The sequence below is a fragment of the Pleurodeles waltl genome, chromosome 7, assembly GCF_031143425.1.
Source record: "Pleurodeles waltl isolate 20211129_DDA chromosome 7, aPleWal1.hap1.20221129, whole genome shotgun sequence".
Lineage (NCBI taxonomy): Eukaryota > Metazoa > Chordata > Amphibia > Caudata > Salamandridae > Pleurodeles > Pleurodeles waltl.
Genome location: NC_090446.1, coordinates 939010629 through 939029129, shown reverse-complemented (window position 1 = coordinate 939029129; position 18501 = coordinate 939010629). Strand labels below are relative to the sequence as shown.

The 18501-nt window shown below is 43.5% G+C and overlaps 1 protein-coding gene across 1 annotated transcript in view; it reads left to right on the top strand.

The window, feature by feature from the left end:
• Positions 1-18501, top strand: part of ADAM19 (ADAM metallopeptidase domain 19) — a 238525-nt gene that overhangs the window by 127463 nt on the left and 92561 nt on the right. The window contains exons 12-13 of the mRNA XM_069199648.1: positions 7933-8110; positions 8393-8482. Of these exons, the coding sequence (XP_069055749.1) occupies positions 7933-8110; positions 8393-8482 (268 nt within the window). The remainder of the gene's footprint in view (positions 1-7932; positions 8111-8392; positions 8483-18501) is intronic.

Sequence of the window (18501 nt, the reverse complement as noted above, 5' to 3'; positions counted from 1 at the left end):
TCCTCTGCTCCAAGCAAACCACGAGATGGCACTTACCATCTCTGCACCAAAATGTAAACCACCTTCATCACCGGAACCGATCCTAGAGACTATGGCAGAGAGGATCGACCTGAAACAAAAGAAAATACTCATCCAGCCTTCTACTGGACGTATTATGGCAAAGGCAGTGCAGTCTAACCCCTTCCACATCAAAGAGTCTGCTCACCTTTGAGGAGGCCACTAAACTGCAAGTACTCCTAAAAAGAAAAAGAAAAATGACTAGTCCTTTCCATCCACCTTTGCCTATTCCTCCAACGCCTCCACCACCTTCTTCACTTACCACATCACTCAGTTGATGATTTAGGTGACGATATCCGTTTAGGCTCCCCACAATCATACATGGAAGATCCGGGGGATAGAGATGATATACAGCTGCCACCTACAGATCCATTGGACACTTATCATATAGACCCCACTGGAGATAATCCAGATCTCTACCCAACTAAACCCTCACCCCCGGATGATGCAACATAATTCCAGGAACCTATAGCTAGGACCGTTTCCTACCATCAAGTCCCATTGCATAAATATCTTATTGAGTATGACTTTCTTTTTGTAACATTGTCTTCTACCACAAGGGCATGTCAGTACTTGCCTATGTTAAAAAGGATGACACGTCATGTAGAAGAGCTCTTTATAGATCCAGTACGTGCACCCATACTAACACCAAGGGTAGACAAAAATATAAGGTTGCACCCTCGAGCCCTATATACATTAAGGGTCAGCTCTCTCCAGATTCTTTGGTAGTTTCAAATGAAAGGAAAAGGGCAAACTCACAAACATCGGCAGATGCCCCTCCACCTGATAAAGAATCTAAGTTGATTGATGCTTCTGGTAAAAGGGTTGCAGTCCATTCATCTAATCACTGGGGCATATCCAACTCTCAAGGGCTCTTAGCAAGATACAACAGAGCTCATTGGTATGAAATGGAGTAAGGACAGCAAATTGTTCAGGAGGGACAATTAATTTTTAGCAACTCCATTAGATGTGCCTTTGATGCAGCGGACACAGTGGCTAGGGGTATTAACACTAGTATTCTATTGCGTACACATGCCTGGTTACGCTTATCTGGTGCTAAAACACAAGTGTAACAAGCACTTTTAAATACCCTGGTTGATAAGGAACATTCAAAATGAAAAAAGATAATGAAGTCTCCAAATCTATGGGGGCACTTCAAACGTCCACTCCTCCTGCCTCCTTTTGGCACCTCATGTACAAACAGGGCACTAAACCAACATCAGATTCCTCTACAACTTCCTATAGACAACAACATCAAACATCACCCTCCTGAGGTATTTATCAAGGCACATTTAGTAGAAACAATTCAGAGGGTTGTGGCAAAGCTACCTCCATTCGCACATCTCACTCCACCTCTAAACAGTGACTCTCTTTCAATTCCACCGACCATATAACATCTGTCAGGGGATGTCTACAACAATTCTTTCCCACCTAGGAAAACATAACAGATGAGTGGGTGTTGGATATTATCCAACAAGGTTATTGACTGAAGCTTATAAACACACCTCCTAACATCCCACCTCACAGACACACTCTCTCCACTGAACACTTAACCTTGCTCAAACAGGAAGTGCAGGCTCTCTTGCTCAGAGGGACCATAGAGCCTGCCCCACTTCAACAGCAAGGATCAGGAGTATTGTCACTATACTTCCTAATTCCCAAAAAAGACGGTTCACTTCGTCTTATATTAGACCTCAGGCCACTGAATTGTTACATCCTATCAGAACACTTTTATATGGTAACTCTACAAGATGTGATTCCCTGATACAACAAGGCGACTTTATTTCAGCACTAGACTTAAAGGAGCCTTATTTTCACATTCCTTTACATCCAGTGAATCGCATGTTCCTCAGGTTTGTGATAGTGGGATCACATTAGCAATTAGAATGCTCTCATTTGGAGTCACTACAGCTCCCTGTGAGTTCACCAAATGTCTAGCAGTAGTTGCAGCACATCTAGGCAGACAGAATATCCATGTCTTCCTATATCTAGAAGACTGGCTTAATAAAGCCAGTACGAGTCAGTTGTATCAGCAACATACTCAATCCACTCTCCAACTGCTGCACCAACTGGGATTTACAATCAAGATAGAAAAATCCCACTTTCATCCTTCACCAATTCAATCGTACTTAGCAACTATCCTCGTTGCACACCTGGGATTAGCCTACCCCAATACAGCCAGGATACACAACATCACAACTCTGATTCAACAATTTCATTACAACCAGCACATAACAGTCAGAACAATTCAGAGGCTTTTAGGCATGATGGCATCTTGTATTGCAATAGTGCCACATGCAGGACTACATATGAGACCGCTGCAAGAGTGTCTGGCAAGTCAATGGACATACTCACAGGGTCAATTACTAGATCTGGTTCTGGTAGCCAGCCGCACACATCACTCTCTGCAGTGGTGAAATACACAAAACCTATTGAAAGGGCAGATTTTTCTAGACGCTGTTTCCCTGATCACTCTCACAGCGGATGCATCACTCACAGGATGGGGAGCACACTTACAGAATTTCACAGTTCACGGTCTCTGGGAAACTAAACATCAGACTCTCCATATCAATTATTTGGAGCTTCAAACAGTTCACCTGGCACTGAAAGCCTTTATAATACATCTGTAAGGCAAAGTTGTCTTAGTACGGACAGGCAACATGGCAGCCATGTTCTATTTACAAAAACAGGGGGGGGGGGGCACTCTATATAGGTATCGCGCCTATCTCAGGAAATTTGGCGTTGGGCGTTAACCTGTAAGCGGAACATCTTCCAGGGACAGACAATGACTTTTCCAACCTCCTCAGTGGCAACAAGTCCATGAATGGGAACTCCACCCACAAATTCTCCTCACGTACTTCCACTGGTGGGGATTTCAACACACATACCTGTTTGCAACCGCAGATAAGGCAAAGTGCACAAACTTCTTCTCCAGGCTCTCACACTCAGTATCCAAGGGCAATGCTCAATGGATGTACTGGTCAGGTATATTTGCTGCCACTTTTCAACCCCTCCATCTCTGTACCCGTATGTGGTTTGGAAGCTCCGGGGGACGTCTCTCAGCCTCATTCTAGTAGCTCCTACTTCGGCTCGACAACCATAGTTCACCACAATACTCCAACTTTCTTAGTGCCTCATGAGAAGCATACCCCAAACCCGGATCTTCTCATTCACAACCATGGAGAAGTCAGGCACCCAAATCCAAAGGAACTCAATCTTGCAATTGGGCTCCTGAAGTCATAGAATTCAGACACCTGAATCTCCCTCCAAAATGCATGAACATTCTTAAGGAGGCACGTAAACCCCAAACCAGAGCATGTTATGCCGCTAAATGGAAAAGATTTGTTTTCTAATGCTATGACAATTACATTGAACCCTTCAATGCAACTGTTCAACATATTGGGGGTCATTATGACCCCGGAGGATGGAGATAATGTGGCGGTAGTACCACCAACAGGCTGGCGGTACTTACCACCACATTATGACATTGGTGGGTTGGCTGAAGCCAACCTGCCAACGCACCACTCCGACTGCCATGGCGGTAGCAGCCGCTGGGCTGGAGATAGGAATCTCCAGCTCGGTAGCCGCTATTCTGCCGCCGGCGGTATCATGACCCTGCCTACCGCCATGGTTTCCATGGCGTTCATAACGCCACGAAAACCATGGCGGTAGGCCCTATAAGTGACAAGGAATTCCGTCACTGATAGGAGGCCCCCTCCCCCACAACACCCCCCATCCATGCTCCTCCTCCCTTCCAACCTCCCCCTGCACACACACACACATGCAGACACACACTCATTCACACAGACATACACGCATACATACATACATGCATTCATTCACGCACACATCCGCATACACATCCAAACTTACACGCATTCACATTTCCAATCATACACGCACTCACACAGATTCATAAATGCACTCACACACATTCATACATGCATGCAAACAACAACAAACACACACTTACATTCACGCACACACTCACACATACATGCTCACACCCCCACACTCTCACACAACACCCCCTACTCCCCTACCCTGTCGGAAACCCGACTTACCTGTATCCAGGGGGTCTTCCGGCAGGGGACAGGACGTGGCCCGGCTACCGCCAGCAGCGCCTGCCAGCAGAACACCGCCAGGCTGTATTATTTTTCTTAATATGGCTGGCGGCGGTCTACTGGCGTGGCGCTGCTGGTGGTAGCAGCGCCACCTTACCACCATCCGCCAGTATAGCCACAGCCTGATTTCCGCCCTTCTTGTGGCGGAAATCCGACTGTGGTTGTAATTGGGTGAACGGATGGTAGCCGTGGCGACGGTCTTTTGGCGTCCGTAGACCGCCAAAGACATAATGAGGGCCATTGTCTTCATTTACAAACGTGTGGCGTAGCATACACATCAATATGTCTGCACTTAGCTGCAGTAGCTACCTACCCCTTAAAATAAACATTCATCTCTATTTAAAGTACCAGTTATCCAAGCATTTATGGAAGGCCTTAAAAGAGTGATTCTACCCAGACTACTCCATGCACCTGCTTAGAATCTCAACATTGTACTTACTAGACTTATGGGTCCGCCATTTGAGCCCTTGCATAACTGCCCTCTTCAATTTCTTTCACGGAAAGTAGCCTTTTTAATAGCAATCGTGTCACTAAAACGTGCCTGTGTGCTCCAGACACTAACCTTGGAAGAACCCTTCTTTCAAATACACAGGGATATGGTAGTCCTTCGATCTAACCCAAAATTTCTTCCAAAGATAGTTTCTGCTTTTCATCTAAACCAGTTAGTTGAATTACCGGTTTTCCTTCCACAACCCACCTCAGTTACAGAAAGGGCCCTTCACACACTAGATGTAAAAAGAGCCTCAATGTACTGTATTGACAGAACTATAGAATTTCACAAAACCAAGCAACTTTTGGGTGCTTTTTTCATCCCCTCACACCGGAAAGGCTATATCTAAATCAGGCATTTCGAGATGGATAATTAAATGCATTCAAACTTGCTATGCCAAAGCTAAAAGAAATATTCCCACACCTCCTAAAGCACACTCAACCCATAAGATAGGAACATCTATGGCTTTTCTGGGAAATATACCAATAGCTGAAATTGACTTTACTAAACATTATTGTGTGGGTGTATTAGCACGCCAACAAGCAAATGTAGGCTAGGCAGAACTATGTACACTTGTTCTAATAACTGCAACACCCTCAAGTTAGCCCCCGCCTTCTGTAGGGCAATGCTTTATAGTCCATGTACAGCCACACATGCTGTTGAATGGATTACGTTACTTACCCTGTAAGCATCTGTTCGTGAGAGTGTAGTGCTATAGATGCTTATGCACCCTCCCTCCTTCCCAGACACCTGTGGCCATTGCAGCACTGTTCTTATAATCTTATATGCATGGACATCTCTTTACTAACACTTATTCATACTCCATTCTCACCCAACTGCAGGAAAACAATCTTAACAATGGAGTTAATGCCAGTGTGCAGTATCACCAAGAGAAGGAGTCACTTTCCCTTGTGACTCAAGAAGCTTCTTTGAAGAATAACAACTTGCATTCATCTGGACCCAACACTAGATGGCAGGAGTATGCAAAGCATGTGAATCTACAGCACTACATGCCACAAACAGATGCTTACAGGGTAAATAACGTAATTCTTTCATATCTTTCTTGTGTCTCATCTTGTGAACATAGAGTGACAGCGAAGAGGTAGATCGGGTTCCACAATTTCCTTGGGAATCTGAGTAGTCATGTTTGAGGTTGCAAATACCATCTGGTTACCCTGGTACATTTACCCGTTCAGATGGGGCAATGTGAGCTAGCTAAAAATTGTGTCAACATTTCCTGATAGTATAGGAGGACTGAGTGCCTATATCCTGAAGTTTATGTTGACCTTCTACACAGTCCTACTTAATTTGTAGGCACCCTACAACATCACAGATGTGGAAATTCTGTAACTTCTAAAGTTATTTTGCATACGTACATGAAATCTAGAAGAGTAGTTGTGGGCATTACCAGCAAAGTATAAAGGTGCTCAGAAAAGTAATTGTCAATGAGGAAAATACCCACACTGTCAAACCTTTGGCGGCTTCACTCCAATATTATTAGGCGTAACACTCAGTAGAACCCCTAGCCCCAAAAGGAAATATGATTTTTTAAGACAAGGAGAACTGGCCTATTCCTCTACTGTCCTCTAGTGAGTTAGACTCTGTTAGATGGATGTGTTCGGAGTCATACAATCTTTTCAGAAAATGTATTATCTGCAGGTGATGATAAAGTAGAGCCCTGCCCTGTACCCCAAATCAAATGCAGACCCACTATTATTGGTATTATATAGTTATTTATGTGTAGTACTTGTCTACTTAACAAATGTGATAGAATAATCAAGATAACTATAAAACATCATGAAATAATATGTATCACATATGTATGTATACCTTGTCACATCACACATCCCTAACCTGTCAGTCTATTTTGTACCCAGTGTGTCTATAATAGATGTAGCTATCCAGTGAATTCACTAAGTTTTATTTTGCCAAGCCACATATTTTTCTCCTACATATCATATGCTGTCATATCGTGCGTTAATCAGGTCAGCAGTCACAGTTCAGCCATTCAGTGGTCGATATATCTAACCCCGCTCCTGCACTGGTGCCCTATATACCTTTATTGTTAATGGTGTCTTATGGAGGGAGCGGGGGTATGGCTCGAGCCGATCTCCTGCTTTGCTAAAACAGTTTGCAAAAAATAGTCTTAGGCAAAAGGTTTAAGATGCATCTCTGCAAGTCATCTTCCGTTTCAGCTACGTCCACCACAGATGTGGAAGTATTTCCCTCTCTGCCTTGATAGTTTGGACAAGGTCAGGGAAACATGTAGTTTATGAAGTGAAATCATTGTGATCGGCCTCTTCTAGGTCCCGGGCCTATACATACATTTTCTACTGTTAAATGTGGTAATGTTTACATGGAACCAGCCTTTTCTGCATGTAACAGGCTCTATTACGGTACAGAAGCCCTGCCAGGCTCGGCGACGTTGTGGATATTCACAAACGTGTGCATGTACTTCCCTACATTTATTTGAATTTTCAAGCGTCCACCCTAACGAGCCACAGTAAATGTGAGAAAGGACACCGATAGTTTCCACTTTCCAAGGGGTGTGGATGAATGGAAATATATACATTGAGAATTATTTTCCATTAAAGGGGTGAAGCATGATTTTTTTACGTTCCTCCAATTCCCTAAACTGGTGCAAGCAGATACTCTGAAAAGTGACTGCACACCCATAGGGTTAGGAAATATAGGCGTAGGTGGAAGTGTGTGTAACTAGCGTACATATGCGGGTATACACTCAAAATGACGTGAACCAGGAAGTTACTTGGCTGGGGCAAATAAATACACATTTCTACAAACAGTTGGAAAACTGCCGTTCTGGGAGTACACCACTTCTGTGTGAGCCATCGTTAATTTAGATTTCTTATTTTTTGCCATATTCACAAACCAATACCGTTAAACAATAATGTTTGTCTCTGATAAAGCGCATGGCATATTTCAGGAAAACTGATTCATGTATTCAAGGAAGGAAAGAAGCTGCCATGCCAGGGTTGCAGCTCAGGGGAAGTTAGGAGCTGTTATTGGGTATCATTCTGCTTCCACCAGGAGATGCTGAGTGGTTCACTTCCTGTCTGTGATGAACCACTCCGTCTACACAATAACTTCATATATTATGGCTTCCACTACCATATGGAAGAGCTGAGCTGTCATAGTAGCAGGCTTCTGCCACCCCTTAACTGGTCTTCATGCCAAGTAGAGACCAGCTACGAGCAAAAAAATTTCAGGCCTCTGAGACTCCCTACCACCCTCTCCTCACAGGCACCCGTTCCCGAGAGTGTTCAACAAGTGCAACCGGAAGCAGTTGGACCGCTACCTGCAGACAGGTGGTGGGATGTGCCTGTCCAACAGGCCTGACACCAGCACCATGTATGGAGGCTCCCGCTGTGGCAACGGGTACCTGGAGGATGGCGAGGAGTGTGACTGTGGCGAGGAGGAGGTAACAACCTTTCAATTACACCTCTCCTACTCCAGCATGCGTCTTGGTTTGTGGACACTCATTCCATCACCCGTCTGCGGTTCCTTGCATGCAAACATTGCCTTATATTGTTTCCTGTACACTGGACCAGTTCTGTTTATCCTGGTTGTGCACCATACGATGTGTTTAATTTCTTCCACTGCTCTTTGGGCAGAATGATTTCATAGTTTTTGGATTTTGTTGGTGTATGCGTTTTGTGCACTTGTACCAAATTGTCACTAAATCCCTGTGTCTATTTCTCAGGAATGCACCAACCCCTGCTGTATTGCCAGTAACTGCACATTGATTCTCGGTGCTGAGTGTGCTCATGGGATCTGCTGCCAGCAGTGCCGGGTAAGAGATCTTGCTCATGCCACATGTAACCTCCCTAAACCCCTCATCGATCATCTTTGACTGTCACCCTAGATCTCATGGCATTTGGGTACCCTTCTGACACATCCTTATACTGGTGTCTTCCTCCCAGCTTCCATGCAGCTTCCTATCATCCCAGCTTTCATCACAACCTCTATATCCTTTAGCTCTCCCTTGTCCCAGTTTTCACTGTAGCTCCATTTTAGCCCATTTCCATCTGTCAACTTATTCTTCTTTAACTCTAGTTCCTTTGATCACCCCATCATCATCTTGCTACAGCAGTCTGAATGCAGTCAACCTCTTTGCCCCCCCTCGACCCCCACTGAGGGGAGGCCAATAATGGCTCTTGCAAGTGTGGCTCAGCAGTTTCCTTACAACAATAGATAGCACAGGATAGAAGGTAACTCCTACAACAACTTCTTTTGGGAGGGTAAACATTTCCTTGCCCTCTGTGTGAAACTCCTCCATTCTGGACTTGAATCTGAAATGTATTTTTCTTTAGCAGCATAATCTTTGTTTTATTGCTGTTTAGGGGTTCACAATTAGCATCTAACCAGGATGCAATGTGTGGAGAGTTTTCTGTCCTAACAAATCATATAAGATTTCAACTTCAGGAGTGGCCCGCGGCAAAAAGAAGGGGCATGACAGTGTGCGGGGGGGAGGAATTAAAATAAAATAAAAATAAAAAAACACTTACTCCATCTCCGTCGCTGCAGCCACAGGCTCCCAGCCTGTCCTGTGGCTAATCCTGATGCTGCTCAGAGCTGTATCAGGATTGGCTGGGAGCACCCAGCCAGGGCGCTCCCAGGCAGACTGGGAGCCTGTGCGGGCTCTCTCCAGGATGGCAACACAGTGCTGGGCTGGAGAGAGCCTACTGCGCAGTTGTGTTTGGCCGGCCCGAAACGGCCGGCCAAACACACTTGCACTCTGAGGGAGAGTACTGAGCACTTTCCCTCACTACATGTCACTCCCATGGCCCTGCCCATTTAAAAGAAAATGATAATAAACAGAGTTTATTATCTTCTTCTTTTAAAGGTTTTGCAGCTGCCGCTGCTGGCGGTGGGGCATCACTCCTCCACCCTAATGGAGGAGCCACCCCTGTTCAATTTGCAGGTTATACAAATGTGGTGATGGGGTGAGCTCTGCTGAGCACCCCAGTCACAATCCCACATTAATTAAAGTTTAGACTGGACCCATGTGTGCCTCAAAGGATTGCTATGTGATGCAAAGCAATGCAAACAACAGATATGAGCACATTTCACACACAGAAGATTTTTACAGAGACAGTTGATATTAACATAGCACTGACACAGCATTGCAGCTCTGTTGGGACAGAAAAGTCATGTTCATGGTAAAAGACATTCACCCCTGCCTTAAGTGCCCAACTGTGCTGTGGTCTGGATCTCTAATACTGATTTCATTGTCACAGCCCACATTACCTGTATTTAAAATGACCTCCATGATCACTTTGTATGTCTACGAATCAAAAAAGAAATAGTAGCGGTATATTTGCTCATGCAGGTATACCCTTACCTGTGATAGAATGCACCCTGCCTTATGGCTGTAAGGCCTGCTGTAGGGGTGACTTACAAATATTACAGGCAGTCTTATGGGACATGGCACACAGGAGTGTTTCCATGTTGTGTTTTCACTGTTTGGGGCACCATGCCATGCTGCCTGCAGTGGCAGTCCCCAGGGGTTTGGTACTGGGTCCCTTAGAGTGGCACAAGTTATGCTGCAGCTCTTAGGGACCCACTTTAGTACCTAGGCCCTAGGTACCAGATTTACCATGTACTAAGGGCTTACAAAGCTGCTAAAGGACCTGGCCACTTGTGGATCAAGTGTCTTGTTTTGGGGAAGAAACACTGACACTGGGGACCTGGTTAGCAGGAACACTGCACTTCATTCAAAGTTGCATAAAAAAACAGGCAACAATTGAAGTATACTGCAACCAGAACCCAGCTTCCTACAGTGCTGATGAATCAAATTAATCACCAAACCTGTTGAGATACATCATACTGTTCCACAGTGTACAAAGTTTTAAACGTTTTTAAAGCAGTACCTGTTTTTCAGGTCAGACTCACAGACCCAGACTTCTTGATGAAGCGCTGCATGGCTTCTCTTGCTTGGATATTTCCATCATCTGTGGGAAATGCCTTGTAGGTAAATTCCAAGCAGAAGGCACTCCACAAAGGTACAGTTCTTCCAGCAGGCTGCAGAATTGGTTGTCCCTTGATGTCATTGAGGGAATTGATTGGTTACAATCCTGAACCAGTTTTTGCTGTATAGTTTCTGCTACTATGTGGCAGTCTCTCTAGAGGCTCTGAGGAACAGTGGCATGGAAGGGATATTCAAAGGAAGCAAATACAACCTATACATGTTGTCGAAAGTAATTTTCCAGTCTCCCTAAATGTCCCATGACTCAAGGTGCCATTTTTTACAGTGACTAGATGAAGCTTCTAGCCTGAGTGTACGTGCACCGTACAGGCTCTGGGCCCTCCTCTGGTCTACTTATCTCGGTTGACTGAAGATTAATTAGCTCTGTAATATCAAACGCCTAGAGCTGCCAGCATCATTGCCATCAGTTGGTGATGCAAGGTCTCCTACTGGAATAAAGTAGATATGAAAGGGGATACCCAGTGTTCATAGGGGGTTCACTTTTACTACACTTGAAAGTTGGCAAAACTTAGGTGTGCTTGTCTGGGCAAGGGCAGACAGATTGTTTGAGTCATTTACATTCAGTAATTAAGTTCCTCTTGTTAAAAAGACATCAATGTGTATTGCACTGAAACCCTTCTGACAGCAAAATAAGGTTATTTTTAAGCCTTGCATAGGTCATGGTTGAAAAGAGCTTTGAAAAATCCAAATATAAATGTGTACTTAACAAGTAGAAACACTTCTGAGAAAAAGGGGCGAAATCCAGCGAGCAGCTAGCTGAGAAATGTCAGCTCTGCACAATAACTGCATGCTGCCACCAAGGTGGGATGGCTGTTGTGCGACTGTCTGTCTTGTCACACAAAAGCATCTTTATGTGACATTTTCCTGTGACAAATCAACATGTCTTTGCATCTCTGCCCCAAAGAGGCCATTTCCGTAACCAGACTACTTCCTATGCACCACTAACTTTCCATGCAATAGGTAGGACTATTTTGTTACTGCTCAGTGACAGGATGCCTGGCATGCCAAAATATAATCAGACAGTCCCATGGGGAAAGGGCTTTTATGAGAGGTATGGAGGTAGGCGTTTTTGAGTGCAGTGCACATGTTCAGCAAGCCTCAGTGAAAACACAAGCCAAACATACAGAAACAAATGCGAAGCCAGGTGTCCCACTATTACACAAAGCAGATGTTTGTCCTCACAGTGATCAGGGCCCAAGAGGCTCCTTCTTCTAATTGTGGGGGTGGGCAGGAAGGGAGACCTTACTTTAATAGTCTTGCTGGCTAAGTTGAAGCAGCAGAACGTTTCCCAGCTGTTGTTCCCACTTGAAACATATATACGTTAAGTAGCTGGCTGAACTAGTTGATATAAATCAGAACGCTGAACACTGACTGCAGGGATTTTGATTGTAAATCTGGGTGCATTAATTTGGTTTCCTGTGTTTTCCTGCAAAAACACGATCTGTAGTTTGGCCGGAAGTTTAACCAGAGTTAATTGTGTACACAGGGGATATTCGAGTTCATATACAGGACGGGTTACTTGGCCAAGATATTGCTGGGTGTAACATCTTCCATCTTGATCTTATTGGAGCTCATTACTTCTCGAGCCTGTACTATTAGGGCTCTTCTTTGGGTCTGAGCTCTGCCCTGGCTGAGTATGTAAACGAGTTGCAGAATGTCAAGAAGCTGATACTTTGTTGTCCTCAGTTAAAACTGAACAACTTACCTCAAGGTTGGCACTAAAACTAGTAAAATTCAAAAGCGTTGTTTGATTTTGTAAATGTTGGGACTGACGAAAACATTTTGCAAAGGTGAATTAACTAGGTTCCAATATAAAAAATATAGCATGCATGTATCTTAACTGATACAAGAGATATGCCTCTAAAACCTTGTTACAGAACCAACACCTATGGAGTATGCATGCCTGTAGCATTGATGTAATTATGATTCACAATTACTAAAATGCTAATTTATCAAACAGTTGCATTACTCAATGGGGTGCAAAAGCGAGGCAACCCTTACAGTGCGATTTATCAAGCCACACAAGGCCACCATGTGTGGCCGTGAGTGGCTTGATAAATCCAGAGTAATGCAACACAGTGCAAATTGTTGCTTTGGGTTACTGTGCCAACGGGAGGCGTTCAATAGATTTTGACTCATTCCCAGATGAACCATAAGAGGTAGATCGGGAATGCGCCAAAATTGCTACACCTGCCCAGGTGAGGTGTAATGAGGAGAAATATGTTTATTTCTTCACGTTTTTTCCTCTTCATGTGTGTGCGGAACTAGAAAGGGGGGAATGCCTCACTGGATTGTTTTTGTGCAAGAATGTGTCCCTTCCTGCGGAAAACAATCCTGTTTGCAACGCAGGCACCATTGCATCATAGTGTTAGGGTGCCTGCGTAGGCGCAAGGCAGCACATTGTGCACCAGGACTGGTAAAAGACTGGAATACTCTGTATAATGTTAAGTACAGCACATTCCTGCCCTTTCCCTGTCACACAGTCAGCAAATTGACTCGCTGTGCTGCATGAAATTTTGATAAATGTGCCTCTTAATGTCAGGTTTAACTCCCAAAGTAAGGCACAGATATATCATTTTGTATAGGAATGTTGCTGTTTCTGGAGATCACCAGTGACTGGACTGGTAGGGACAGGGACTGAAGAATCCGTAAAGTGTGTATGGGAAGTGTGTATGGGAAGGGAGGAGTCAGCTCAGCACCTTATTGTGGGTTGTTATTTATTTGCTAGACACTAGGAAAAAGCTCATCCTCCTGCTTTTGGAAAGTGTGGTCTGTAAGCGTGATGTGATATTCAAGCTTTGTTTTAATCTTATGGTACAGGAGCATTGTCTTAAACTAGTCAAATATTTATCAGTTGCCATTCATGCATGAAGTAGAACTGGTGATGGTGAGAAATGTGATTAGCTTATGAAACACTGAGCTATCTAATTCTTGCATCATAAAACATGATAAATCGTGAAAGAGGAGTAAAGTGAGCATATAGATACAAGTAGAATACAAAATATAGATGAGGAAATAAAGCAAGCAGCCATCTTCACATTTGTGTAATAAGAACGCACAAGAGGTGTGGGAGCCTACCCTTCCCTTAAAAAACAAGTTAGCTTTATGGAGCACCAGAGAGGGATTTCATGCGAATTAAAGAAGGTTGATGTTTTTCCAGGTAATCATCAATTTTGTTCCAAATGGAGGAGTTAGCTGACATCCGGGATTAATGTCATGCTAAGATCTGATCGACTTCCCGAGAGTACCTGGTCCATTCCCACAGTGCATGACCCAAGGCTTTCCAATTGCATAGTATTGTTTTATGTGCCATTGAACATAGGTTCTAGCAAAAGTAAGTCATTTTTCGTAAGACATATGTCTCCACTATGTGTAGCAGGTCCAATAACTGTGCAAGTAAAGGTCCTGGGGAGTGTCATATTAAAATATCTTTTATATATGAGTATATTTTGTCCCAGAAAAGTTGCAGGAGTGGACAAACAAATAATATATGTGCAACAGAACCAAGGGGATCTGACGTTGTCCAGAAGGTTTTATGTAGCAATTGGAACTTGGAGTAATTTTGTTAAAGAAGGTAGTAACACAAAATCTTGGGCCAGACTTCGTTTGTGAATGTGGATTTGTTATTAATAAAACTTTCACCTGCCCACCTGTCTAGTTTCTTTCATGAGGGGAGAGTGGTTTTAGTAATTTGTAAACTTAGAAACTATATGACCTTCTATTCTAATTTTATTGATTAGTGAAAGTATAGAGGGGGCCCTTATAGGAGAATTGTAGATGTTTAGAAATAATTGCCTTTAATTTAGGGAAGTTATTGAAATCGGCTTTATCCAACCCATTGATTTTCTGTAGGATCACAAAAGATCTAGATTCTTCTTTGGAAACTAAATCTTTGAGATATAGTATGCCTTTTTTGCTCCATTCTTCATGTTTCACATTGTGCAGTTCATAAAACTTGATTTTTTTGTTGTTTCTAATTGATGCTGCTGAAATTATTCAGAGAGATATCGGAGAGCTTGGAGTCAATTTTAAAATGGCTTCTTTGGTGTCTAACATCATTTTAGGATGGAGAAGAGGATTGATTATCTTTGTTAATTATAAAGCCTGTGTGCTGTGTTATTCCTTCAGAACTAGGAAAGAATTAGCTTTGGTATTTTCCCCTATTACCACCTTCGTAAAGTGTCAAAACGTAGGGAAATAGTTTCTATATATTTAAAAACAATATACGGAGTACTGCGTACTGCCTCGAAAGTACCCTAGTACTAAACATACAATAAAAAAAATGTTAAAAAATAAAAAATACACTATAATGCACTATATTTTACAAACATAGTGTAGTAGTAGTAAAGTGTATTTTCTACTTTTAACGTATTTAAATATGCACAAAAACATCTATGAAGTAGAGCTGTAATACCTACAAATTACAGTGCTACTGAAAAAAATGCGCTATTCTCCTAGACTGCTATAAAAAATATACAGAAAATGTACTTATTACCACTTTAGAAAAATAGTAATAGGTAGTAAACAACAATGAAACTTAATACCTACCTATATCTGAGACGCTAACTTAGCATACAGTGAAACGAAGAATGCAGTAAAACTGATAAAAACTACATGGCTGCCTTTTGTCTTTGGTAAACATTGCCATTAGCCATTATCCAATCACATTCTGACTTCTCATCCACATGTATCGCAAACTTACAGCAACACAATATATAACTATTATTTTTTAAACGTATAACTTTAACACCACTTACACTATTCAGACATACTACTGGAAATTTACCATTTAAACCTTATTATGTCTATTCCTGCAAACTACGCGCTTTGCTGTTACACTATATGCAACTGCAGACTACAACACTACTTAACTCCACAGTTCGCTATTACATGTTAGGCCACTACAGTCTATCCCCCTACACTCTGTCCCACTCCACTCCACCCCGCTCCACTCTTCAACACTCCATTCGGGGGTATTCCACTTTATACCACTCCTCAGTTGTAATGCACTTCACACTACTCTCCTCCAGTCTATGCCATTCCACTGTATGCTACTACACTGTACCTCACTCCACTCTATGCCACTGCACACTACTCAGCTCTATGCCACCACACTCAATGTTGTTTTAATCTACGCCAACATACTGTATGTCCCCCACTCTGCCTCACTCCATTGTACACTAATTGACTGTATGCCATTCCACTCTACGACACTCAACACCACTACACTCTGAGTTTTTCCACTGTACGCTACTCCACTATACAACACTCTACGTCACTTCACAGTTCACTATTATACTGTATGCCTCTACAGTCTACCCACTGCACTCTACCACACTCCACTCTACAACACTCCACTATATAGTATTCCACTCACTACACTGTATGTCAGTCCACTCTCTACTGTTTCACTGTATGCAAATCCACTGTATGGCACTCAACAGTATGCTATTCCACTCCACTGTACACCACTCTAATATAGAGTATTCTAGTGTACACCACTCATCTGTACTCTACTGCATTCTACCTCACTCCAGTGTACACTATTACGCTGTATTCCACCCCAGTGTACGCCACTCTACTCCTCTCTGTGCTATTACACTGTACACCACTACACTATACCTTACTTTACCCCCGACAGTGAGCTCTAGAACACTCCTGTTTTGCCACTCCTATCTATGCCACTCCAATATACACCACTCTAATCTACCCCACTCTACTCCTCTCCACTCTGCTCCACTCTATGCCACTCCAGTCTGTGACACTCAACTCTATGCCACTCCAGTCTATGCCACTGCACTCTATGCTAGTCCCCTCTATGCAACTCCACTCTATGCTATTCCACTATAAGTAACTCCACTGTTGCCACTGCACTGTAGTCTATTCCACTCTACCACACTCTACTCTGTGCCACTCTACACTATGCCGCTCCACTATATGTTATTCCTCTCTATGCTCTATGGCACTCTATGACACTCCACTGTACTCCACTCCACAATACGCTAGTTCACTCTGACACTTCGCTCTGACACTCCACTGTTTGCTATTGTACTGTATGCCACTACACTGTACCTCACTCCACTGTGTGCCTTTCCACGCTTCGCCACTGCACTTTACACTACTCCACAGTATGCTGTTACACTATACCACAGTACACTCAATGTTATGCCAGTATTCGTCATTCCACTGTACACTATTCTACTGTACACCACTCAACTCTACGCCAATGCACTCTAAACTGTTTCACTCTAATACACTGCACTGAACAGTACTCCACACTACTCCACTCTATGCTATTCAGCTGTACACCACTACACTGTACCACATTTCAATATACAATGAACTTTACAACACTCTCCTCCCCTATACCATAACACATTCCACTTAATAACACTTCACTTGACTACAGTAAACTGCATGATTTCCAACACTTTTTTATTAAAAATAAAGAACCCATAGAAATTCGATGTTAAACCTTGGTTATAGTTATGAAAAAGTTATGTTTGATGGTATGAATGGCTGTAGATACACATGCTCTGCATACGTCTGCCATCTAATGTTGGGTCGGGAAGGCTCCAAGTTGTCTTTCTTCGAAATGTCTTTTAAGTCATGAGTAGAGTGATTCCTCTTCCTGCTGGTTATGCGCCTGAGCATCAGTTCCATTATTAGATTGTTTTCTTCCGCCATTAGGTCTGGTCGTGTTTTCACCAAACTCTGGTTTTGAGCCCCCCTTTCTGACTCTTCTTTTTGGGATACCTCCCCTTTTGCTTATATTGTTTGAATGTGTAAATTCTATTCTTTGCATTCCGGGAAAAGAAGAAATCACCCATCGGGTCGACTCGTTCCAACAGTGGCCCTTCGGGCTGCCATTTTCTTGGTTCCACCTCGAAGAGAATTAACTTTTAATGGAACAGACTCCCTTCCGTTTCTGCCCTAAGTGCCACACGAAGTTCTCATGGACTGACCAGCACCAGGTCTGCAACCTCTGTTTGTTCCCAGACTATAAAGAGGAGGACTGCGAGGCTTGTAAGTCTTTTCGATCGAAATATACCTTAAGGGATTAAAGGACCCATCCTTGTGAGATGCAGCTACACAAGATTGAAGAGATCCCAGGCATCTTCAGACAGCCAGATGTTGAGTTGGAGCCAGAGCAGAAAATACAAAATGCCTGAGGAGGAGGCCTTTTCCATCGATGACTCTGAGTTGGATGTTTACATGTTTCTTGAGATGCAAGATCTCCCTCTGACCAAACGAACCATGAGTACTGTCTCTCTGTTAAGCCCAAAAAACAAACACCTAACACTGGGCCACCACTGCAGTCAGGCTATGGTCAACACCAGAAGGCTAATTCGGACCCGCGCAAATGGGCTCAGCCCCAAAAATCAAGCCTAAGCAGACCATCTCGGTGGCAAGCTGCACATCTCCCACTTCGGCACCGATAGCTTCGGGCTCTCGTTCGGCACCGACCACCCCACCACCGAAAAGACCATTACCTGCCTCAGCACTGACCGTTTTGGCATCGAAACAGAAGAGCGCTTCGGCGCTCGAAAAAACAAAAGTTGCAACGTCTTTGAAGCTGAGTACTTCCATAGAGCCCATCCTCCACAAGATAAAGCAGCAACTCCACACTACGCAGACACAGTTTTTTTTATTCAACCACAGACTGGATGGGTCTTGGTTAAAGCTATTGTTTCGACACCTTCTAAAAGACAGCTTTCCTTTAAGGGGGCTGTTGAAAGTCCTGCGCCTCCTGCCAAGCACAAGAGGATGGGCATAGACTATGGTGACATACACCCTCTTTTGCCTTCTTTTCCACCATCACC